This window comes from Vanessa tameamea, chromosome 10, assembly GCF_037043105.1.
Source record: "Vanessa tameamea isolate UH-Manoa-2023 chromosome 10, ilVanTame1 primary haplotype, whole genome shotgun sequence".
NCBI classification, from domain to species: domain Eukaryota; kingdom Metazoa; phylum Arthropoda; class Insecta; order Lepidoptera; family Nymphalidae; genus Vanessa; species Vanessa tameamea.
The window spans coordinates 392,406-418,916 of NC_087318.1; the positions used below are offsets into that span (position 1 = coordinate 392,406).

A 26,511-nucleotide genomic window follows, 5' to 3' on the forward strand; every position below is an offset into this window, starting at 1 on the left:
TTTAAAATAATATCTTTAAAAAATATTTATTTGTAACGCTAATCGACTAATAATATCTTAATATATAAATAATTAAACTTAGTATTGTAATAGCATCGTGTGTTTCAAAAACTCAAACCCCTGAAAACCAGCCCTTTATAAGAGATTTGTCGAAAATCATTTCTCGTTATGTAATACATACATTACTGCTATGTAATAATACTCGAAGCCAATAAGGCCAAACAGTATAGTCATAAATCCGCAAATGAAGTTTTCTGCCCGTTTGGCGTGTCATAATCATATTGTATTGTTTTTTGCTAAATGTTATAACTACAAATGTTCCTTATTAGAAATGTGTACAAATAAAATTGATATTCATTATTAATTTGATTTTTCTTAGTGATTGAATCCAGCGGGAAACCTTTTTTTCAAATTAATAAATTTGTAATTGAACGCATTTTACGTTTAAAAAGCGCAATAACACTTTAGTGTCAGCTGTTTACAATAATAGTTAAGTTTAGGTGTTAAAAGCACTAGGCGCCGATTATTATCTACAATCAGTACATTTTATTGCTGTATTTAGGCTTGAGTGAGTTAAATTATAGCCACTATAGATTAATATAACATCTTAATTCCATAAGAGTTGGTTTACATTGACGATACTTATTTATTGTACTTCATAATAAATGCTTAACATTTCTAACATTGTCTATGGGATGTGATGACGTTTAATAAACAGGTGACTTATTGATCTTTTCACCTTCTTATTTTGAAAAGGTCTTCAGTCTTCAGTTTTATGATATCCCACTGTCTCGATGTCCAACGTGATTATGAACGAAGTCGCGGGCACTGCGTGTGGTATACATAATGTTAGAATAACATAATCTTACCTCCCACCTGAACCACTAACCTCAGGAGTAAAAATACCGCCTCGTTTGAACGAATGGCAGATCAAACGGTCAGAGAGTAAACACAGAGATCACTTCCTTTAATAATTTAATTACACCTGCTCCACCTAAACAACGGTTTCCGGACGCTTCGAGCGTGTATCACATCCACTCATACAGGGAATGCTGTGAATAATTTTATTCTAAAACATAACTTGTATTATAAACGATTAACTAACGTGGGCAAAGTGAAGTCATTATATAAGTATTGTTGTCGAAACGTAACTAAATAAAGTTATATTAAAAATTACCATATTGCTTTTATATAAATAAAAAATAAAGTCTATAAATGAATACATATACGATTACATTTTTTTTTACTTTTAATTTAGCGAAACAATTTGGAAACCCCATTCCAAAATATGTTGTGAGGAGACAACGAGGTATTTTGTCGATTACTATTATTGTAATGAACTTTTTTATGTATTTTTTTATGGCATTGGTTGGCGGACGAGCATATGGGCCACCTGATGGTAAGTGATCACCACCGCCCATAGACAAAGGCGCTGTAAGAAATATTAACCATTCCTTACATCACCTATGCGCCACCAACCTTGGGAACTAAGATGTTATGTCCCTTGTTGCATATGATTACACTGGCTCACTGACATCAATAGGATGTCGTTTTTAAATTTATTTAGAAATATATGGTGTCTGGGACCTGGTTATTTGCCTAAAATCAATAAAGTAAAATTATAAAATATCGTAAAGTGTTTAAAGGTAAAGGAAACGCCAATAAAAGTGAGTTTATTCGTTACAGTCAAGCTAGGAATCAAACGAAACGAACGTTGTATACAAGCGATTCATGTGTTTTTATATTAAAATAACATTTCGATGTTGTACGATTTCTTTCTGTTCGTATCGTAAATCTGTCAATACACATGAATTTCTGTGTAAAATGATGAATGTTTCCTCACATCAAAGAACACCGGACGCTGGAGCGCTTTTATCGTAACAGCTCAAATATTGATCTGCCCTCGCGATCAAAACTGTACGTTTCATCATTCTACTCATAGGACTGTGATAACTAGACGAGAACTTACGTTAAATTACCATCCGCTCCTCTGCCCTTCGACTGATCGTCACTGAGTATTTCATCCGAGAAATGTAAATCGAATGCCATTAATAAATAAATAAATTTAAAAAATAATTTTTGACACTAACTTTATCTTTAAACGACATAGACTGACCACTAGTTATATATAAAAGGAAGATTCAACATGCCTTCTTATATTATGTAACTTGGATAATTTATATAGAATCAATCTTTATGTGACGTGACATCTACTTAATACGATTATTTATTTATTTTTATTTCCCTTTTACGATAATCGATGTATTGCAGTGACGGTGACGTGGACATCCGGCTTATTGAGATAACTTGGCCGCAGTATCTTAGCTGGCAATATCATTAAGGGTCTAGTGGAGGCGCGGCTTTGGACAACCCATTTTACCTACATCGATATATATACATAGAGATATGACAGTAACCAACACTCAGACCTTATCCGTATGTGCGATGGCTGACACGAAAAATGTATTTTTGATTTTAAGCCATTGCAACGCTTTGGGTAGAAATGAGTACATAATCTCCTACATACTGAAGTACTCTGAATATACTGAATATTTTATATTAAATAAAAGTTTATAAATGGATTTTTTTTAAAACATTGCTATTTTGTTTTACACAGTGCATATTTAACTGTGTGTGACCATAAGACACTGCTCGCAACACCTTTTCTGTGAATCTTTTGTTGGTTTAGGGAATCCGAAATAAAACATACTTAAACCGCTAAACTCGTCACATCTTTTTGTTTCACCTTAGTCGTGTAAAACCTTCATTAAATATGTTTGAATCAAAAATGCAAATTAGGGAAACTAAACTTACGATATTGCTTACAGTTTGACCATTGATGAGTCAGTCAAGACTTCCTTTAAAAACAAATATGGCACACGTAAGGCTTCTATACGAAGAAGCCACAATAGTCGCCATTATCATAATCGCAAGTTTGCTAAATGCTATTATATTTTTTTAATTCTAACTTTTATGGTTACACATCTTAATATCTTCAACGTGAACTTATTTATTTGGTTCCCATAAAAGGAAACTAAATGATAGATGAGCAAACCTTTTTATAAAGAATGCGATTTCTAAAAAAGCAATGAACCACTAATGTTTAGAACTACTTTAAGTGATTATTTGTTTTCAATTAATTTAAAATACTTTGTAGTGATAACGTTGTTTCTGAATTTGAGTCTCTCAAATTCAAAAACAACGTTACCAAGCTATTCAAATTACCAGTTGGTAGTAAAATAACCAGTTGGTCGCTGCTACCCACATGGATAGATACTGATCCGTACAACTCCAAATTCATTAGAATTTATTGGAAATCCATTAATCCGATTGAATGTATCGTATGTAAATATATAACAGTCGGTTGCTGTAATTTCTAAATTACTAGCCGTACTTATTATGTTTGTAATACCACGAATACAATAACTGTGGTACGGACTCGAATGTGTAACATCTCAGACCGAATCTCTACAACGCTTGGATCCCGAACTCATGATAAAAACGTTTAACGAATGCAAAAGTTTACGGCTAATATAACTCAATACATTTCGGTAAATCTTCCGAGAAAAGCAACAAACTCAGCAACCGGTGAATTATAAAGTAAAGCGAGTGCCAGTTTATAAGTTCGGGGCCACCGCAAATATGAAAATAAACAAACACTACCTAAATATCCCGATAGCACTTCAAAGTGGAGTGAGCCGACACGCAGCAAGCCATAGGCGCAACGCGAAAAACATACGTTATAAAACCACTAAAAGCCAAGAAGGTCGACTAAATAGAATTTGCCCATTTTAACTGGAAACCTCAGATCCAAATCCGAGCAAAGAACATTGAATTGTCGCAAGTACCTTTTTATAAATTTATTTCGTGCTCTGCGATCAAGGTAAACACTGTAACGAAATTCACAAGTGACGGAGGAGAGACCTGGTCGCGAAGGACGATAAGCGTAACCGTTACCTATCTAAAAAAATATTACGTTGAGTGATTGATATGAATAAGTCATTTACAGAATATTCTTTTTTGTGACGCAAGGTTTATATGGAGTGAGAGATTTTTGGGTCACCTCACCTACATGTGTATTGGAGCTATTAACAATCTCTGTGTCTTCTTTTCGGACACGTTTTTCTTTCCATTTATAAACAAAACCTTAATTATTATTAAACAGACATATTAAGACGTTTTGCAATTATTAAGATCCTTATGATCGTTGCCGTCTTTCATGACAAGTATGGATTACCATCTGATATAACTAAACCAAGAATTTTGGAAATTTTTACTTAACTGCCTCACATCAAGTGATAAAAATTTACATTCTTCTTCTACATAACAGCATAAAAGATAAATTACTTATTTTAAAGTGAAATATATTTGCTTATAACTTGAACCACACTTGACCGTAAAAACCAAAACATCATGTTTACACACAATATCGCTCATTGGGCCACACCGAGCAAATGTAGTAACAACAAATCTTGGCCACCAATCTTTGAATAATTGTCAAACGTTGGAAGAAACTAGCGCTTCTGTGTAATTTGATTTTTCCGAATGAATATTCGGTGATTAGTTATATCGTGAAATACTTCATAGAGCCTTGTTATGATATAATATGTTGTATAACAATAATTCAATTCCTTATAATTATTTTATTTGCAGATTAAATTTCCAATCTTTTTTATAATATTAATAGCAAAGAGTCAAAAAACCTGGTGAATTTAAACGGAATGTACAAAGTCATTTTGTAATCCCAAGCTGTTAATATCCATAGTTGGTTAGTTGGCATGTTGGATAAAATGTTTGACTGTTTAGGCCAGCTGAGTGGATTTGTTTAATAGAAAACACAGGCGCGCAAAGCACGTAAACAGCGGCTACATCAAAGCGCCCAATAGATGCGCACGCGCCACCTCTTGGTGCTTTATTATTTTCACTTTTAGATATTAATTTATCATATATGATTTAAAAAAAAATATTAAAAGGATAAGATGATTTGACACTAGTAGATAAATACAATTTTGTAAAAAAAATTGAAATTCATAAAAACATAAGTAAAGAAAAACTATTTTTTTCTGAATGTGTAAATTTCGGATTAACTTTAAACCAAAAAAGGGGTTTTTTTTGGCCAACGAAACCTTATGTATGTATGTTGATAAATTGTAAATTAAAATTTTTATCACAAAAGTTTAAAGACGCAAACTTTTATTCTGATTGAAAGTCTATTCAGACGATTTAAATCGCTTTTGATTTACCCGTTAAACGATCCAAATTGACTCGAGTGAATGCAATTTTTAATAGTTATATATTAATAAATAAAACTAATACATATTTTAACATGTTATTAAATTTGTCTATAAGTGCATCCATTTTGATACACTAAAATTTATTAATTAAAAAAAGGCCAATGGCGTTCATATCTTAAGTTGTTCATATAAAAAGTCTCTCCAGGCAAAAATTACAGAAATTAAGGCTACACTATATATTTAACTGCGCCCAGCTATTTATCGTTATCGCATAAGTCCCAAAGTATTACTTATAAATTAATCAAAAAATATTTTTTAAACTTATTCGAAACGTTAATTAACGATCAAAACCATTCGTTTTCGCTCGACAGCGCATCGGATTGATCAAAACCTCTTTGATCTTTGGATCACGCGCTCCTCACTTATATTACCGGCGTTCGACTACATAAAACATATGATTTCCAAAGTTTATGTTCAAACTCAACCTAATAAATTCAAACATAAGGTCGAAAATCAATTATTACATGTCGAATTTTACTACGTTCGTCATTACTAACGATGTAAAACTTTATTATCTCAAAGCAACACAAACGCACATATTCATTCAAACTAATTTCATCCTTATCTAGTTTAGAAATAGATATAAATTTTGCATAAAAAATATATTTTTTCTTAATCCTTTCTGTCCGTTTGAATGTTCGTGTGACCTGTCAAAACGGTGAGTGGTAGCAGGCGCGAGGCGTAAACATTTACACGCGGTCAGTGCGCAGGCGCAGTTAGCGGTACTGCGACCGCCCGACCTAAGAAACGAATGATTCAATTCTTATTCAGCAGTAAACGTTATTAAGATGTGGAACGGTACGATAAAAGTGGTCACTGTGGATCCGTCATTATCAGATCTGAATACTAGCTTGGTGGGTGGTACGTGGAATACCTATTTGCTGATGGGCTTATGGGCACATTACTTATCAAAATAGATGTATTTAAATGAAAATTCAAAAGTACTTGTAAGAGCCTATTAATCATTGTGATTTAACGAAATACAATTATGTAGTTTGTAATGACGGTTAAGATGAAGTAAAGCAAAGTAACAGCGTGTAAATGTCCAACAGCTGGGCTATGGCCTCCCTTTGAGAAGAATTTCCACGACACTACTATGCAGATTCGTGGATACACATCTGGCAGAATTTTATTGAAATTAGACACATGCATGTTCCATCACGATTTTTTCCTTTGCCGTCGAGCAAGGGATGAATTATAAATACTAAGTACGTGGTATATATATGATACAAAATCATTGGTGCTTGCTGGTTTGCATTATAATTTTTAAATTCGAATTCCAATTTATCTAATACTACAAATTAAATTTTAAACTACAACTTTAAAAAAAACAAAACGAATACCACGTTCTCTGAGATGTCAGAGGGCGAGGTCAGACTCGTACCAAGTAAGTTCACCACGATGTCGCTTCGTGACTGCTCAATGGTTGTCTCAATCTGCAACAAAATCCACAACTACTAATAAGAAATACTTCTCTAACAACAACAACGAAGTAGTTCTTATATAGACCGGTAAATTAAAAAAACTTTAGCTGACCCCAATTAAATTAACAGTACAAAATTATTCTGATAAAAAATTCGCGACTGACATATTCGATCACCTAATCTGATATGATTTGCACCATATTCGATAAAGGACTTCTAGGTTCAAGAAACACGAGTTTTATAAGAGACCAGTTTCAAAGTTAATGACTTCAAAGCATTAAGTACGTGGCCATCGGCGGTGGTCTTCCGGTGTCGCCTTGCGCTGTACATCCTACTTAATACAATTATACCAATTAGCTAAGACTTTTCTGGCTATTCCACGGACGAGTTTAACTATGTTGTTGTACATTTTGACTCTGTCTGGTAAGTTTGTATGAAGCATGTCACTCTTTACTGATTTGTTGCGAATTATCTAAAATACTATTCAAAAAGGATCTTGCCGGATTAACTAAATAGTTTAGCTTAATTTGAATCAAATAAGAAGAATATGAAAATAAATTAGACAAATGGGATATTTAAAATAAGCTCTTATTTAACATTCATATTCACTTGCCTAAAAAAATAAATATTAACTTATTAACATATATGTATCAGAAAAATCTCGGTTTAAAAAAATCTCAAAATTATATATAGAATATTTCATTTGAATGTAAAATATACCAAAAAACAGGAACAGTGCAATTTTCTAAGAATATATTGAACCTGATAATACTGCTGTCACGTTTAATATAATCTAAATAATTATATACATATTACATAGTGATACAGACATATCTAAGTAATTGGTCAAAAATACAAAAGGAGTAGAATTTTGATTCAAGAATCCCATTGGCTTCCACGACATGGGTCCACAGACACGAAGACCTTCCTAAAAAAACATATATCCTTATATACTTTATTTACTGATGAAAATATGATATTTTCTCTAGGTGTTTAAGAACAGATTCGATCCTACCACAGTTTAACTACTATATTTAAATACCGACAATTGTACATATATTAATGTAATCTAAACACGACAATTCAAATAATGACAAAAATGATGTAAAGTGAACACAAACATCCCGCATAATGTATCAAATCACTCTCACAATTACAAGAAAATGTTACCAAACTTGAATCAAACCCGCTTCCATTTGTCCCAATTCCATACAATACGAAGCTTTGCGTCAGTAATTATAGATTTTATCGAGTAAGGGTGTAGATAGACACGTTAATATTTTTTTATTAATAAAAATGAACCAATAAGAAACAGTAAAAAATTAACAGCATTGTATTGAATTAACTATTAGTGCGAAATTTGGGAAGTATTTTATACTTTAAACAAAAAGTTTTTATATATTTTAATTTTCTCTTAAAAGTGTTATCTTTAGATACTGACATTTATCAATGTCAAAGTTATTCTGTCTGTTTGTTTGTCATCGCATCGAAACGATAGCAACAAAATTTTAACATTGAATTTGAAATTTGGTAATAAAATAATACCGATACTTTTGCTTATTTAAATCATAATATGGACGAGGCTTTATAATAATAGTGTTGATAATAGACAATGTTTCCAGATTCCCGTAAAGCGATAGAATGCGGGAGACGAGGGAGGGAACGAGAGGGGGAGGACAGACACTATAAATACAAATTATTCCATTACACTCATAAACGCCCGCACCCTCCATGATTGTACATGTCTTGGCTAATTGTTTTCCTATAAATATTATAATTGAAAGGGAACATTGACATCTTTAATATACATTCCATGCATTGATGAAAAAAATACCTTATTCTTGTCAGGATTTAAGCCGTGGTTTGATCTTAGAACTTATTTTATCGCTCTGCTCCGAAGCGAGTAAATGGATACAGACGGCAGAATTTCATTCAACACATTCATGATGTTTTCCTTCACCGCCAAGCTGGACATTAATCAGTAAAACGAATTAAAAAGTAATGCTCGCTCCACTTATTTAATTCACAGAGCTCACAAAATGTTAATTATTTATATTTTAGTACAAATGAACTAATTTCAAAGATAAATACATAGTACAGATACAGAGTCATTTAGAATGAATAAAAACTTTTGCTGTGCGAAGACATACGGGCATATTGGTGGGCAATCTGCCGACGTTCACAATGCACTATTGTGTCTCAATTGACTAACTGACAATATCAACTTCATCCTAATTGCATTAAGGATCTACGACCATTCATCCGCGATGAGAAACCGCTCTCAATGTTGCTGAACTCTTCACCATACGTTTAACATGCTATGCATTAACTATATTGAAGAATGAATTAAAGTAATCGTGAAAGGGACTCTGAAATTATTTTCCTGCTAATACAAAGGCAAATGCTAATTAAAATATCTAAGAATTTCACATAAAATTAAAAACAAAATAACATATAAGATGATATACACAGGTATCATTAGTTATTAAAATTTTCGAATCATTTCCATGATTTAAAATTAACGAGTTGAGTAGTTAAAGAGTTGAAGAATATGACAAGACGTACGGTTTCTTTTTATTGCACTGATAGGCAGGCGTGCCTTTAGCATAGGCGCCGTAAAAAAATACATTAGCATTAGCAGCCTGTAAATTTCCCACTGCTGGGCTAAAGGCCTCCTCTCCCTTTGAGCAGAAGGTTTGGAGCATATTCCACCACGCTGTTCCAATGCGGGTTGGCGGAATACACATGTGGCAGAATTTCGTTGAAATTAGACACGTGCAGGTTTCCTCACGATGTTTTCCTTCACCGCCAAGCACGAGATGAATTATAAACACAAATTAAGCACATGAAAATTCAGTGGTGCCTGCCTGGATTTGAACCCGAAATCATCGGTTAAGATGCACGCGTTCTAACCACTGGGCCATCTCGGCTAACAAAAAAATACAACCACACCAAAATGTAACCAATACAAGGTATTACCAATGCGCCCCCAAACTTGAGAACTGAGATACAACAATACTAAGTATTACTACTTGTGTACTTACCCAGATGGACACGCACAAAGCCCTACCCCCAAGCAAATTACATACAATATAATTTCAAATTAGCTGGAATGTACATATCATCATCCGACATTACGATTACCTTGCAATCACTAGCTAATCAAGATTCAAAGAATCTGATAAATTCCTTAATTTACAAAAAAATATTAAATAAAAACTATACGGTACTACGGAAAATAGCGGGTGATGTCGAGGTCGCTGGCATGTTTTGGAAGACGTCTATGTCCTGCAGTGGACAAACGCAAGCTGAGGATGACGATAAAGTAGAAATGATAAATCCAATTATTATAAATATTTTAATTGTTCTATAAAACCCTCAATTTGGCTCTCATTTAGCTTTAATCCAATAATATCAATGAAAAAAACTTTCGAAACAACAACAAAAAATCAACTTTAATCATCAATGTTTTCTAATCAAAATAAATCTCCTAGATCAATTTTAAGTTTTAATGTTGATTGATATAATCTGTAATGTGGTTTAAATTGATTGTTATTAATTGACGTCCCATAGATCAGACGATATGAGCTATATACGTGAAACGAACGACCTTTTGAACTTGGGAGGGTTATGTTATGTTTGGTCCAAGTTTCAAGCAACGGGCAGCGAGATATGAATCACAGTGTTTAGTATTGTACCTCCACTAAACGGTTTATCATTATTTTCAAAATCAAATCTGTATACAACCTAATTACTCATTATTCTACCGCCAAAAAGTGTGATCCAATATAAGATGAGTGAGCCAGGCACATGTACAAGGCCTTTACATTGAACTCCTACCTTGGGCCTTAACATTGAACTCGTAGTTAGCTGTGCATTGATAGTGTGAAACGGTTTATATTTCCTAGAAAGCAAGTGCCTATGGCTGGAGGTGATCACTTACCACGGGTTACCTTTATGCTTCTCTGCCTTGCTCTACTGTACATAATATGTCATTATACACTAACTATCAAATCACATTACAGAATAAAATGAAGCAAAAAGTACCATATTCAGAAAAGATTATCTTGATATAACCATATTTTTTTATTATTATTTAGAACATAATGGAACGTCAAAATAATATGTAAAAACTCCGTATTAATATTAATAATTTGGCGTAAAACATCTGGGACATTTTCTGCTTTATTAAAATTATACGTGTTACGTAAATAACATATCGAGATATTTCATCGTACGCAGTAAATTATTACTAAACGCTAATTTTTTAATTAAGGATTGATTCATAAACATGACAAAATAACCTTTAAATTAATAACCAAGTTATTTGTCTTCTTCTTCCAATGAAATTCTTCATTGGACCATACAGCTACAGCATAAAGGGTAGCGTCTATTAAGCTGGGTTAAAGTAATCCGTTCCGGCGCAATGTCCAGCTCAAAGCGTGAAGGAAAGAATGGAATTTAGTTGTGGCTGTGAAAAAACATTCAAGTAACGAGAGCCAGATGGCCCGGTGTCTAGGAAATCTAAATCTTCACTTAAATATATTTATCTCAAGTTTATCTACTCTATTATAGGGCCTGCAGATATGTGATGACTACCTCATCACATATTTCATTGCCAAACATTTATGCCAAATATTATTTATAATTAATGTATTCAAATAATATAACTACAGGCTCAAGGGACGTGACATCTTAGTTATCCAGATTGGCTCATTGCCGACGTAAGTATTGGGTCTACCAATGTTATAAAAAAGCAAAAAAATATATATTTATAATGCTCAGAGGTGAAGAGACACATCGAACATCCATATGATTCTCCACCACATCGCATTGAAGCAGCGTGATGGATTAAAGTCCAAATCTTTTCCTCCATTGAAGAGGAGGTCCGAGGAGGTTAACCGAACGTTCGCCTATTACTTCTTTATATTAACAACAAATGTTATAAGAATTCCCACTAAAAAGTTAACACTATAGGTTAAAAAAAAAAAACAAAATATTGTTTTTGACCCAACTTTTCAATTTGAATAATTAAGGAAAATCATGTTTTAATCTCGAACTTGTTTAATATAATATATCAGTACTTAAATTGCCAAACTTTCAAATTCAATGCGTAGTACATTAAATTTTGACACAGATTATGTAAAAGTGTAATTAAAAAAAAATATATTTTTATTGAAACTTGATTTCGTAAATGAACGAAGAAATATATCAATTAATTGAAAAAATAATCATTTTACTACTAGTACTTTTATTATATTCATTAAACAAAGGCTAAGTTAAAATATAATTAGAATTTTGATAAATTGCAGCAATTTTTATTAAAATAAAATGTAATATTAAAAAATGGACTCACTGGTCAAATATAGACATCCTCTTCTTAAAGTTGACTAAAAACAGTAAAGTTTTGAATGATAAACTCCTTTAATATATAGAAGGTCATTTACGTATAACTCATTAGGTGATAGGCCTTTTTGCAAGTCATTTTGGGTTTGTACCACCAACTCATCATAAATACTACAAACAGTGATACTTACTATTTTTGGGATCCTGTTTGAAGTGTGAGTGAGCCAGTGTAACTACAGGCGTAAGAGATATAACATCGCGGTATCCAAGACTTACGCATTGCTCTTGTAAGGAATGATTAATGTCAATGGACGATGGTGACCACTTACCGTGGAGTGACGCATGTCGCCATCCAAGTAACTACTTTATAGATAAAAAAATTGTCATATTTAATTACCAAAACTTCAAAATAGTAGGTATATATTTGTATTTATTTTGGTGTTTGTGCAATAAACATTTTTATCTTATCTCCACATCAAACAGCTTTCGCTTAATCAAATTTAAAATTAAATTATCACAGTAATTATTTAAAAAAACATTGACGTAGATTATTAAGATATAATAAAGAGTAATGGTTTGTCTTATCGAAGTCCAAAGCTAGCATTAGTCAGCAGTTACTAATTAGGAAGAGGATTAAACATTGTTTGGAATTTTAAATATTAATAAAAACTAATAAATTGTGGACGTCTAAATCTCATTATCTCTCGGTACGCCAGAAAGCAATGCACGAGCAGACACTCTGTAATAATACTCAGTATACACTGTAAATAGTAACTAAACAAGACTAAGAACTCAATAGTGATAATTATACAAACATATATTTTTTCTATCCCTTTTTTTTCTTGAATAGCTGACGTTCTCGTTATTTATTACAATTTAAATGAACTAAAATACGTAAAATATTAACGATATCTACCATAGGATATTTCTTCGACATTACTTATTTGGTGGTAGGACTTTGTGCGAGCTCGTCTGGGTGTGCAGACAGCAGCAATACTCATTATTGCAGCGTTCCAGGTTAAAGAGTGAGTGAGCCAGTGGAACTACAGGTACAAGGAACGGCGACAGCGAGTTAAAGACAATGTTGCGTATCACTTTCTCACATTCCGCGATCGTCTTCTGCGCTGAATGTCGAGCTGTTGTTGTTCTAACAGAATAGTACTATACTGTATTGTACTGTAGGTAAAATATTGTACGCATTCTTAATCTATACTAGTTAAAGATAGAAAGGAAGTCATGGAAACAGTTGTTTAGTTAATGATTTAGTTTGTAGTGCGGGGGAATGACCAATGTGCGGTTACTAATGTAGTTAGAGCAACCGGCGTGGACAAGTTATAATAACGCTTATGATCCAGCATGCGGGTGCTGCCGGACCAGGGCTACCCAACCTTTGAACAACCAAACTTCATTTTATTTCTGTATACTTCAATAATAATACATAATAGTCCTTTAATTAATATATAAAACACAAACACATTCATTTAAAAAAATAAAGAACAGAAATGTAAATAATTAAAAAATAATTATATTATTTATAACAGGTAGGCAGGCTCACAAATGGGCCACCGTATGGTCTCTCCTTATTCTGTTAAATACTGCTATCCTTAGAAAATAAGAAATATCCCTTGTACTTGTAATTACACTGATGTCCCTGGTGCCTGTAAAATTCCATTCATTCACCGAGTTATGTAAGATGTTCCTTAAACTAACGATTATAAATCATTTTGTTGAATCAACTATTCAGAATTTATCTAAATTCAACACAAATTTAACAAAAACAATAAAATAAACCAATTATTATTAATTTTCCCACTCCTTACCCTCCAAATTAAAACAGAGATAAAAATAAAATTGGGTCTTAATCTTATAAAATAAAAAAAAAAAAAAATTTCAAATTTAATAAACTCTTTTAATCAAATGGAATATAAAGCATATACCGCTACTCATTTTAATGATAAAAATAAGTATAAAATTAAATTTAAATTCGAAGTCAACAAGCCCTGGAAACAAGAATCCTGTTGCGCCAGCAGAGGGTGAGTTGGTGCGAACTAATCGCTCTGAGTGCTGTTTAAAATCACCCAATTATGAATATTGACCGACAAGTTGCACGTCACTGTCCGACGCACATATATTAGGCCGACGCTAGTGTGAAGTGCTTTGTGAGGAGGGGTGAATGTCCGGTTTTAATTAACTGTTAAAATTTTGTTAATTAATTATTGATTTCTCTTCTGTCAAGTAAAACGTGGACAAATCTACCAAGCACAAAAGATTTCTAATATGACAATAGAGCTGGCACAAAATAAAGTCTAAATTCTAACACTTGAAAATCTTTTGATCCATTGAGCATGAAGCCCAAAACACTCTTCTACTCTTCTATTTTTTATGATTCTAAAAGAACAGTTATCTCCTCAGCCACCATGACGATACAAGGAGTCATAGAAGTTCGCGTCAAATATTTAAACTCGGTAAAAATGAAAAAGATACTCCAACAATCATCTGACCTCAATACGAATGATGTAAATTGAAGTCTTGAATAGTAAATTGCTGTCCCTTATTGTGTGTAACAATCAGTCCGGCTAGAGGTCCAATTAGGGGAGTTAACCTCGGCGCAGGGGTCACAATCTAATTTAATAACAACGATGATGAGATGAAGCTGCCCACACGTCTAGGATGTTCGTATTACAAAGAGGTATCTACTATTCCATTAGGTTCGAAAACTTTTACGAAACAAATGGATAATATTTTTATTACATACAGTTTAGAAACTTTGTTCGACGTATTGAATATTATTTTAATAAAAATGTAAAACAATATATTATGACATAACAACGACTTTTTTAGTTTGAACTAAAATGGTTTCGATACTTATAATTTGCTTTTCGTGTATGCTTTGATTTTCATGTAAGTTTCAAATATGCATTATTACCACCTTGATAATGAAAGGAATGTCTTCTTGCAAATCCTAATTCAACCGAATAAAACATTTTAAAAAGTTTTGCTAATCATATATATTATACAATTGTTTAATGAACTTCACAATATTATATAACAAAATGTTGCTATTTTTTTTTAACAATTGAATATAATTTCATATACATACATTCGGTAAATTATATGCTGCAATCGTAAGTGTTTTTTTTTTTTACTTACTACTAAACTACTGCTAGAAATCAGTGAAATTATTAATAGTTCTCTTACATATTCTTTCCTCTCTGGAGAGCTCTTCCCATAAATACATATTTATACGTGGTACACTCAAAACAATAAAAATAAAAATTTAACCTACTTCCTCTATATCTGACAAATTAATCATTGTCAGCACCTACACCACGTGTAAATCAACATCTAATTATATTGTTATCTGCGTCATTTAAATAATCTATGTTAAACGATTCTTAATTATCTGTAAAAAGTTAGAAACTTCTCTCGGTAAGGTGTCAACGATTTCATTCCGTTGCTATCGTTTGACCGGATCTCATAACCTATCTTTAATTAAAAGAATTATGTTGGTTAAGTTTTTAATATACCAATTTATATGCCTAGAGATAAAACAATTAAAATCTTTACATAAATAAACCTACAATGAGATTATGTTTGAAAGAGTTTAATATCGATGTAATGTCTATAGCGAACACAATATTAGGATATAAAATGCCTTTATTTTCATATCTAGATCGAAATAAACCGAATCGAAGACACAACAATCCATCTGTAAATATATCTTAGCTTCCAAACACGGCGCATGCGCACACGCGCCCGAAAAAACTCCCTAGCATTACCTGGCCACTAACAAATTGCATCGTTACAGACAAATCGCTAATAAAATATCGTATTTCCGAACAATTGTTCTCGTTCCAAATATTTTAAAACACGAAACTGGATACGGGACAAACTATACTATAATTACAGCAAACAATGTCATTTTATCTGATTCGAACAAACATAATTCTAGCGGAAGATTTGGAGCTATTTCACGATCTTTGTGATTGTGCAATCGATGCGACGATAGAAAAATCAAAAATATTAATCATGCGTCATTTGCGTACTGTTCGTGAGCTGTTTACTTTGAATGTGTATATTGGTTCATTTGTTTGTTGTAAATTTTATAACTCATGCTTGGAAATTTATAGAAATAATATTCTCATATATCCTCATTCGTTACAATTATCATATGGGATGATTTTATTCTGTTTGGCGATGATAATAAACGACCCCAGTAACTAATTATTCTGCAACTTAACGTGAATATTCTATGTCGATGTGTTCTAGTTCAAAGGATGAGTGAGCCAGTGTAATTTAAGGAAGGAATGTAGAACATACCACATCAATGAGTATCGACGAAGGCAATACCTATGGTATACATACCGCTACCACAGGTGATTCATTTGCCTATCTGTCTAGCTGTAAATAAAAAAAAAAACATAAAATAAGTCGTAAAAAGGACGCCGTTACAATATAAATAGTTATACGTATACAATAACTCATATTGTTTACTACCCCGTGGCATCGTTAGTATGTTGCAGAATGCTCTTGGCTTCGTAAAATTAAAATATTTTACTTGTTACAAGTTACCAGTTGCCACAAATACATGTTTTGAATCATTCTATTTTATCCTCAATACTAATAATGATAGTATTGTTTCATGTTAATTGTGTAATATTACAGTATTTATTTCATTTAATTTTTAACGGTTTTAAGTAATTACAAAAAATACAATATATAAGAATTAAGCGCTATAAAATCGCTTCTTCGACTCTAAATCTATTTTTTTTTTAATAATAAAAGAAAGTGTCACAGATACAAGATAGACTAATAATTACAAGATAAAATATCCCGCTTAAGCTTTTAAACAAACAGAACAAAGGTTTTGATAAAGCATTAGATAATATTTTTACCAAATTATTTTGAACAAAGTCAACCGATCGATAAACGTTAGCGGCGATCTCTTTGATCTCGATTGTTCGAGCTTTGATGTAGCCGACTGGTTCTCGTTAGCGAAACTAAACTGAACACACGTTCCGATGAAACGCTGAAAGCGATTTTCAGGGGAAAAATCAAAAATAAGTTGCTGAATGTAGGTGAGTGCCTGGACTCGGAGATCAAATTGTGTCGTTGAATTGTCCTTGGAAATGTATTATTTTATCGTTATCAAAAATCTAAATGAAATCTTAAGTTACTTGATTGCTTTCTGTCTAAGTGAAATGGAGAATTTTCGAAAAAATAATTACAATGATTGTCGCTTTATATGTGGTTATTCTATTTAAATAGTAACGTTTTGAAAACTTTTTAAAACGATATGACGAGATGGCGTTTCGGATTCATATTACAATATGATCATGAGTTCAAATCCAGGCAAGCACGACTGATTTTTTTTGTGCTGTCGTCTTGCGCTCGACGTCGAAAGACGATATCATGTTCGTGTGTGTCATCTGCAGTAGAATTAAATTTTGTTTCATATCCGTTGATACATTAATCCGGAACCTGGCAGCGTGAGTAAATGATATTCAATTCTCCTAGCAAGGAGGAAACCTGAGCCCAATAGTGGAGCTTGACTTCTTTAAATGGACTAATGCAACATGTATGCAAGTAATGCAAATCAATATATACACAAAGTCGAGATGGCCCAGTGGTTAGAACACGTGCATCTAAACCGATGATTTCAGGTTGAAGCCCAGGCAAGCACCACTAAATTTTCATGTGGTTAATTTTTGTTTATAATTCATCTCGTGCTCGGCGGTGAAAGAAAACCATCGTGAGGAAACCTTCATCTGTCTAATTTCAACGAAATTCTGCCAGATGGGTATCCACCAAACTGCATTGGAGCAGTGTGGTGGAATAACCACCTTCTCCTCAAAGGGAAAGGAGGCCTTAGCCCAGCAGTGGGAAATTTCCAGGCTGTTAATGTGTATACATAAAGGCCAGTGACGAATTGGCAATAATGTTACACTAGTGCAGTTACGTTTCACCAAGGATCGCCGTTTGCTCATTCCTCTATATATTTATAGAAATTGTTTGTTTAGAATTACTGGTATTTTATAACGAAGACCTCTTGTATAACGAATGTAAACATTTTTAAAACAGTAAGATAGTTCTAAGAAGCGCAGCCGCTAAAGATTTGTACAAAAACATCAGAGAGAGTTTGAGTTCATAACGCTATGAAAATGTTTACAAAACATCTCTACACGTCTGATTCTGTGTTCACAGCTACATTACTTTAATTAATAGACAGGACGTACAAACAAGTCCGTCCTCGTGTACACTAGCTATAAAATACTTCCTACGAACGACTTCGGTAGACCTTCATCGGTTTTCGAATATTTTTGTCGTATTATAATTTTATCACAACAATAAAATCGTCGGAGCAAATAAGCGTTACTTAACATTTCATCTATTTGTAGTGACAGTTTGTGAATAGCAAACTAAATTTCTGTACTACAAATACCTTGTGAATGGAAGTCTTACCGTAATAACTATGTCTCAGACTATAGTCATTTCGAAATCCTATTCAAAGTTAGAAAAACATCCGTTTCAAAGGGTAAAATTATAGAAAACATCAATGTGTGCAAATAAACGTATATAATATTAAATAAACCAAACGTGTACAAACAAAACTCGCCCTTTGTGTATTATATTGAATATAAATATTTCGTATCGTGACCGTTTTGCGAAAATATAATCTCTTTTTTGCCAGATTAGCCACAATGTCCGAAAGGATTAATTCGGAATTTTCGGTGGACATGTTCATTCATTGCTTAGAATCGTGTGTGCAAAAAATATCATTTGTATTCGAACACATTATGACAGTTTACTTTGATATTAAAATGGTACGAGACAGTGACTTCCTATAAATATACTAGCTGTCTGCCTCGACTTCGTGTCAGTAAACTACATACAAGTATACCTCTATAATATCTTCTCCTTTGCGTTGAAATTTCTTAATGCGCTTATTAGCGAATGTTTACGGTATAAAATAAACCTATGTTCAAAATTTTAAACTCAATAGCTTTAGTTGTACGTGATAGTAAGTCGTTTTAATTAGTTGATAACTTCGATCTTCTCGCAACTTGACATTTGACTTTACACGACGTTCCTCTTCATTGGTCCAGCTTACCATTTGACTCATTCGCTGTCACAGCTGATATATATTTATCGTATGTTTTTACACAAAGAATATTATTGTGTTAACCCTTTTTTACTCATCTCATAACACGAACATTTATGTATAAGCTATGAAGTATTATTGTATGCAATTCTATATTTTTTTATTATTTTTTTTATGATATTCGTAGGTGTTTGGGGAAATGGGTTACGGTAAGTGGTCGCCACCGCCCTTAGACATTGGCACTGTGAGAAATATTACCGCAATTCCATTCCTTATGAATGTTCAAGACCAAGTCCAACCACAAAGTATAAGATAATAAAATAATTAAGCGAATTATATATAAACGAATATGTTGACAATAACATAGTATATTTCATCGAATTCCACAAAGATCTGACGCCTGGATATTCCTGGAGAGCATACCGAAGTAAAAGAAAGATCAGTCCAACAAAAACAGAGACAAATCCAAATTTAGGAGCCGTTCCCAATCAAAGATGCGCCGTATTTAACCGGAGATTAGCATCGCGTCTGTAGGAAATCGTCAGCACAGTACGCGCCTCGTAAAACAGTGAAACGGGTTAATCCAGCCGTAATCCCCTAACATATGTATTTGTCGTTGCGTTTTGACATAGATTTACAATTATTTACAAGAAGTGCTCGCCAAACGCCGCTTGTGTCTGCTCACGGTAATCCGCGGATTAGTCGAGCCCTTGTTTATGGTTTGCCGTTACCGCCTAATTGTCTGTGGTCGGGAAAAAGCGCGGGAGAGTCGATACAAAATGGTCGCCTGATTTATAGCGAGATGCGTTCAACGCAGCTTTTCACAATATTTCTAGAACGCAAGATGTTTTGTGTCGAATGAGAGATGGCTGGGTTTATAGGGATTACACGGGTGTCGAGTTTCCGTGGACATGTTTTTGTTGGCGACGTCGCAACGTTTAATTTTCGTCGTTTGCCAAATCACTCGGCTAACGATCACCAGATTGTATCAATATTTGTAATAACTATTTAACGAAAATTATATTTAAGTTGTTGAAACGAGAAATAAAATGTTAGTCGAGACAAAATTGATCAGCTACAACATTAATTATGATTATTAAAATATCACCGAAAGTAAATCAGAGTGAATACCCTCACCTTTAATTTAAATTTGATGACTCAATACATACATACAAAAGATTATATTTTTAATCACTTTCGGACCATAATTCGGTCGTTTTGATTGTATTTGCTTGTTTAGTGCATTATAACTAAATTAACAAATAAATGAGAAGCCTTAACTGTATGAATCATGGAATATACTTATGAGATTATAAATTATGCAACATCGAAATAATGACATTTAAAGTTTATGGTTGTTATTATAATAAATATTACTTAATTATGTATCTATTATGTATACAATATAAGCTTTATTTACGAGAATGCTAGCAGCATTTCCTCGTTAAATCACAATTTCGATTCTCTTGGCAAAAAATGAACCAGGCCTCTTGTCAGACTGGATTATATCTATGTACTTATATTTTTTTTATTAGAATGTGCATATCATATATTTGGCCCCGTTTGATTGCAGAGATTGCAAATATTGCAGATTCAAATCCAAGCAGATATTCGTATATCTAATTTGTGTTTATGATACATGTCCTATTCAGTTGTAGAGGAGAATATTGTGAAGAAACTGCCAGTCAAAAGGTGAACTGAACGCGAATTAAATGTTGACAGACGTGTATCCACTAATTACTTTATTTCTGTTTATATATCTATTATTTAGTAAAAACTTTTCTTTGACTAGAGTTTTGGCGTATTAACATTACTCAAAATCAAACTTAGTTCAGCTAGCGGCATCTAGGGCTTTTTACGAGAAAGATTAAAGTTGAATATGTATAACTTAAAAACATTTTGAGGTTATAAAAATATGTTTACTATTTTATCTGTTATAGTTTTTTCATTATAAAGCCGCTAGAAAGCCGTTTGTAGGTTCGTTTTCTTTTCTCATACGATGTCTATAAAATTCAAACTAGCAATCTTAATTAATCACCCATCGGGTAAAAGCGCCGCTATTTCATACCAATGATAAATAAAGGAATCTGCTAATATTGGAAAAGACTCCTCAATAAAGCTGCGATCACACTAAATATTCAAAAATATATGTTTTGATATAAATTGGTTGAAAACATTTCGTGGATATTCGTTTCATATAAGATGTAGTCATTTAGATTTCCTATTATTTTGACTCAATTTAAAAATTTAAATAATGACGATAATACTAAATGCACACAGTTAGTATTTGTGGATTTTCATAGATTATATACAAATTTCGTGTATCGTTTCATTTAATATTGTAAAATAAATACTAAAAAAGCCTCTTTGAATTAGCCATGAACAAAGTTTTACTATTGATGTTGATTTTCGAATCATATGTCTCAAAACGGTTATAACATTTTTTATTTTGCCTTTCCAATCTCCATAGACGTGTTTGCCTTACCTTACGTGTATCTTTCCATTATTTCGAGTTTGATAGTTTCATGTGTCTGTTTTACATGTAGGTTTCTTCATGATTACAATTCTAGTTATAACATACCAATAAAGAAACGATAATGATTTTGCAGTGCAATGTAAGTCCGTCTTAAGTTAGAAAGATAAACTATTGATGGTTTTAAATGAAGATATTAAAGCGATTCGCCACACAATTTCTCGGAATGTGTTACGAACGTCATTAATACTCAATCAAATAATAATCGTAGCCATGATCCGTTGATTAAGATGTTTTGAACATATTTTGATTGGATGTATCCTAAACAACTCTTCGGAAGCATTTTGAACTTAATTAACTTATAGTTAAATTGATTGGGTGAAAAAAACTTGTAGAAATTTGTATTTATGTGTTATCTTAAAAGTAATATACATAATTATTTTTAGTAGCCAGTTTTATCATAACGGTTTAATTTTGCTTCTCAATATATATTCTGTAATGTTTTGTATGTACGGAAAAATATTAATATTTTTATGAGAAAATGTGATTCTCATACCATTGGTACAAGGAACAAACACAATCTTGTTACTCCTGTTACTCGACTGCATAGAGTCATTAACTCTTTTGTGGGGCAATGTATACGCTTCTACAACAGGATCCCAGAAAGCGTGCAAAATGCTTCTGTTGCCAAATTTAAAAAAAATGTTAAGGAACGCTTGTGTGCTAAAGGTTACTAAACAATTAGTGAGTTTATGTTTGATAGCACACCTTGGGAATGAAACGATCGCCTCCTGACTGTTTCTATTCATATACAATGATGTATGTAATTAATTTGACAAAAAAAAAAGACTGCCGGTTCTTCTCAGGTCAGGGTGTTCCTTTTTCCGAACCGTTGGTAGTGTTTAATTTGACCATCAATAAGAAAGTGTAATGCTTCTATGTTAAATAAAGGAATATGAGATTGAAAAAAAAAAAATTTTTGTTTTTAATATAAACTTATTATTTTAATTATTTAAGATTATATTTAACTATTATTTTTCCTAATTCATAATTCAAACATATATCATTACTTTGAAAATAATATATGTATGATTTAGAATTATATTTAATGTATTTAACTTTTTAAAAACTTATATATCTCGCCCTAATCATATATTCGCACGAATATATGATGAGGGCGAGATATGTTACGTTTACTTCGTAAGTAATATAATCTATTGCCATTGTTTTAAGAACTTTATTTGTTTTATATACTAATATATATATAATGTATATGTTATTAGATACGTTTTAATTTCATTCTCAATAGTTATCTTTCTTACAAAAAACTTGAAACAAATTATTTTATTTATTATTTACAAATTAAAATAAAAAACAATCAGGCCTCTTGGAATTATACCACTTATATTTTTACATTTTCCAATTGCTTTTTTTTTAATCTATTAAAAAAGATTATATACTAACTTTTTGATAATTTTTTTTTGTTTTTTTTTCGCATACTCGTTATCTTTTTGCAAAGTGTGTTCATCTTTATGACTCTGTTACATTTGCATTTTTAATCAATTAACTATCCTACTTAACACTATAATGGTAAATTAAAAAAGCGCGCTACGCGAAAAATCGGGGTAATATTGCTATACATATTTTAATGACTTTATAACATTAATAATATCGGAAAATAAAGGGAAGTATTGCAAATAAATAAAGCTTGTTGCTCAGTAATTTTTTATATCAACTGCATTTTTCGTGTTTCTCCAAAAAACAACAAATTTACGTTGAATGATAACAAATTTAATAAACATCTGTTTTAAGGCTATTTGTATTTTTAAGGCTTTCCAAGATACAAATGTGTCTCTCCGGCTTGTAGACTATGAGACTGTCTGGACGAAAAAAAGACACAAGTCACTTTCTTCATCTGTGCTTGAAAAAATTGACAAACGAACACAATATCCCAATAATAATGTCAGTAGAGATGACTGTACTAATAACGCTTGCTTGGTTTCATTCTTGTTTTAGGGAGAAATTAAAAACAAAAAGACATTGATGGCACATTATCCGTGAGACTCTCTTGTCTCATTTTGTAGGACTTTTGATTGATTCATTTAACAGAAATGCTAAAATGTTGCCGCATAAACGAATGAAATGATTTCTGTCATACTTCTATACTTACTCTCTTTAAATACAAATTCTTAACCAGCTGTTGCGCTTAAATACAATTCATGACGATGAATCACAAAAATTTATTAATGAATAAGATAATTATATTAATGTACCAAAATTAATGAGATTTGGTATATTGTGTGCATGGATTAATGTTGCCATCTTAAGCTCATCTAATTTTAAAAGTAAAATGTGTTAAATAAAATCCTTAACCCAAAGCGCCAGCCGGTCTATTGAATCTGGTAAAACTTTGTTTTCATTATATCGGTAAAAACTACTTTCAACTGTTAACTCATCAACATTCATTTTAAAATCAATTTACACATTTCGATTTATGACTGTATTGAATGTATACATTTTTATTTAATGATGCGTGAAATTATATCGAAATGTTTTAATTATATATTCCAATATACAATCAGCTGAATCGATGTTACCTAAACGACTTTAATCAAGTCCGACACAAAAGTCGTATCACCATTAATAACGAATAACGCAAGGAACTTAAAAAATTATAAACGTAATATTTTTTGAAGACATATTTTATTGCAATATAACTTAAATTTAGCCTCTTAACATTAAAATCATTAAATAGAATCTTACGTCAATAAATAAATAGCGGTACCACTTTTTACAGACACAAACGATTATAATACACACGGGCGCGCCCATTTATCACAGTCTGACACTTCGAAACAGTTCGATATCGCCACTGGCACGTCTGGACCAGTATCCCGAGGATACCGGGAGACCGCAGCTCGATCAACTATGCTTAGCCATGTGGGAATCTGACTCGGGGCCGGGAGGACTCACCGGTGGTGACAATCCGTGAATCCTTCGATACAGCTGGTGATAGGGGCTCGGTGGAGGCGGTGGCAGCCTCAGCAACGGGCTCGGCAAAGCGTACCTTCCGTAAACAGACAGTAAGGGTGGATAGAGTCCCACCAATGATGCGTATGGGTTCCCAAACATTGGATGCAGAATTGCGCCTCGTTTGAATGCCGCCAGCCGAGATCTCGATGCGGCAGTGGATCGCCTTCTTAGCTTCCCAGTCGTTCCGCCAATAAAAACATCATCAGAAGAGGGATCTAACATCCAGTAGTTCCCCTTACCTGGGTCATCATAATGCCTCGGTACTTTGACGAAGCACTTATTTAAACTTAAATTGTGACGTATAGAATTCTGCCAGCCCTGTTTATTCTCTTTATAGTAAGGGAAATTCTTCATAATGTACTCATATATACCGTTTAGCGTAAGTCGCTTCTCGGGGCTGCTTCGAATGGCCATCATGATGAGCGCGTTGTAGCTGTACGCAGGTTTCTCATTCTTTTTTTCATCCGGTGTAGTCGAAGTGCCAGGCGGAGGAGTCTCGGTGCCTGTCACGTCGAGTTCGGTGTCGGAGGGAGAGGGGGAGCGCGAAGAAGCCTCGGGCAGCAGGTCTCGTATTGCAAAACTCGGAGGACTCATAGCTGTGCGGCATCGCGAGCCGCTCGCTCCGAACTAAGGTGCCTGCGCGACTGGTAGCCAGGCCCCGCCTCCGTCGCCGCCCAGCCATCGAACCCCTCCTATTCGAATACGTGTGAGGCGACACATTTACCTTTGCCGCGAGTATCACACCTATGCTCTAATCTTTACGAGCTATTATAACGCGACTCGGTTGTAAATGTCGCTGGAGGGTTTTTAACACGTAGGGTTACGTAGACGTTTGGATAGGGTTGGTTTAGGGTTACATTATGGCATGACTCGATTTATCACGGCCTGTAAACATTGTTTTTTAAACGTTACACGCGTTGTTTAGGATTTTATTTAGTGTAACTGGTTTAATGGTCGCTCTTTATGGGAGGTGAATTACCGTTAATTGTTTCTCATCATTGCAGATCTGTTACCGTGATATATTGTGGCTGATGTTTATTATCCTGGCCCTTATAAATTATTTCATTATTTATCATAACAAATACATATTATATTTTATCATTTTTATACTTTTTATTACAGATAATATAATGAATTAATGTAATCGTTGCTTGTTTTATTTAGTGTTTATTGATGACTTTTTTAACAATCTAAATAAGATATATATTAATATTATTATTATTTAAGTAGCAGATTGCAAATGGTCCACCTGATAAAGTGATCAGTCCCCAAAAATTGTAAGCACTTATAGTTGACAGGAAGTATAAACCTTTCGTTAGCATTTATGGTGTTATTTCCCTTTCTACCTGAAATTACACTGGCTCACTCGTCTTCATATAGTAATTTAAATAATGGTTTTTCGGTGGTAGTAATAGCTAATAAATGGTAACTAGGCGTAGAGGTACGGAACCAAAAAATATATCTTAAAATATATTTTATTGTACCTATATTGTACCTGAAGTAGATATGTAGGTAGGTCTCAAATTAAATATCGTTTTAAGTCTAAATAAAAAAACGTAACAAAATAACTTAGTTAACGGTGAGTCATGTATAACTATCAAAATTAAATTGTATAAAACACTTTATGTACATCAATTATCGTCATAATGTTGATCCATAAAAAGTAATTCATTTTGGCATACAGCTACATATAGATAGAGATTTATCTTATAAAGTGAAATATTTGACAAAGGTCGTGAAGTAAAAAATATATAATGACACTACAAAAAGGTACTTAAACACAAAATCATATTGTTTCCACGATCTTTAGTCTCCAGCGTCGCATACTTCACCTGGCTA

At 32.9% G+C, this 26,511-nt stretch overlaps 1 protein-coding gene across 1 annotated transcript; it reads right to left on the minus strand.

Annotated features, from left to right (window-relative positions):
* Positions 1-24,325: 24,325 nt before the first annotated feature.
* On the minus strand, positions 24,326-25,307 carry LOC113393682 (fork head domain transcription factor slp2-like). The gene has a single exon (XM_026630687.2). The coding sequence runs from the start codon at positions 25,264-25,266 to the stop codon at positions 24,562-24,564; it is 705 nt and encodes a 234-aa protein (XP_026486472.2). The 5' UTR covers positions 25,267-25,307; the 3' UTR covers positions 24,326-24,561.
* Positions 25,308-26,511: the final 1,204 nt, after the last annotated feature.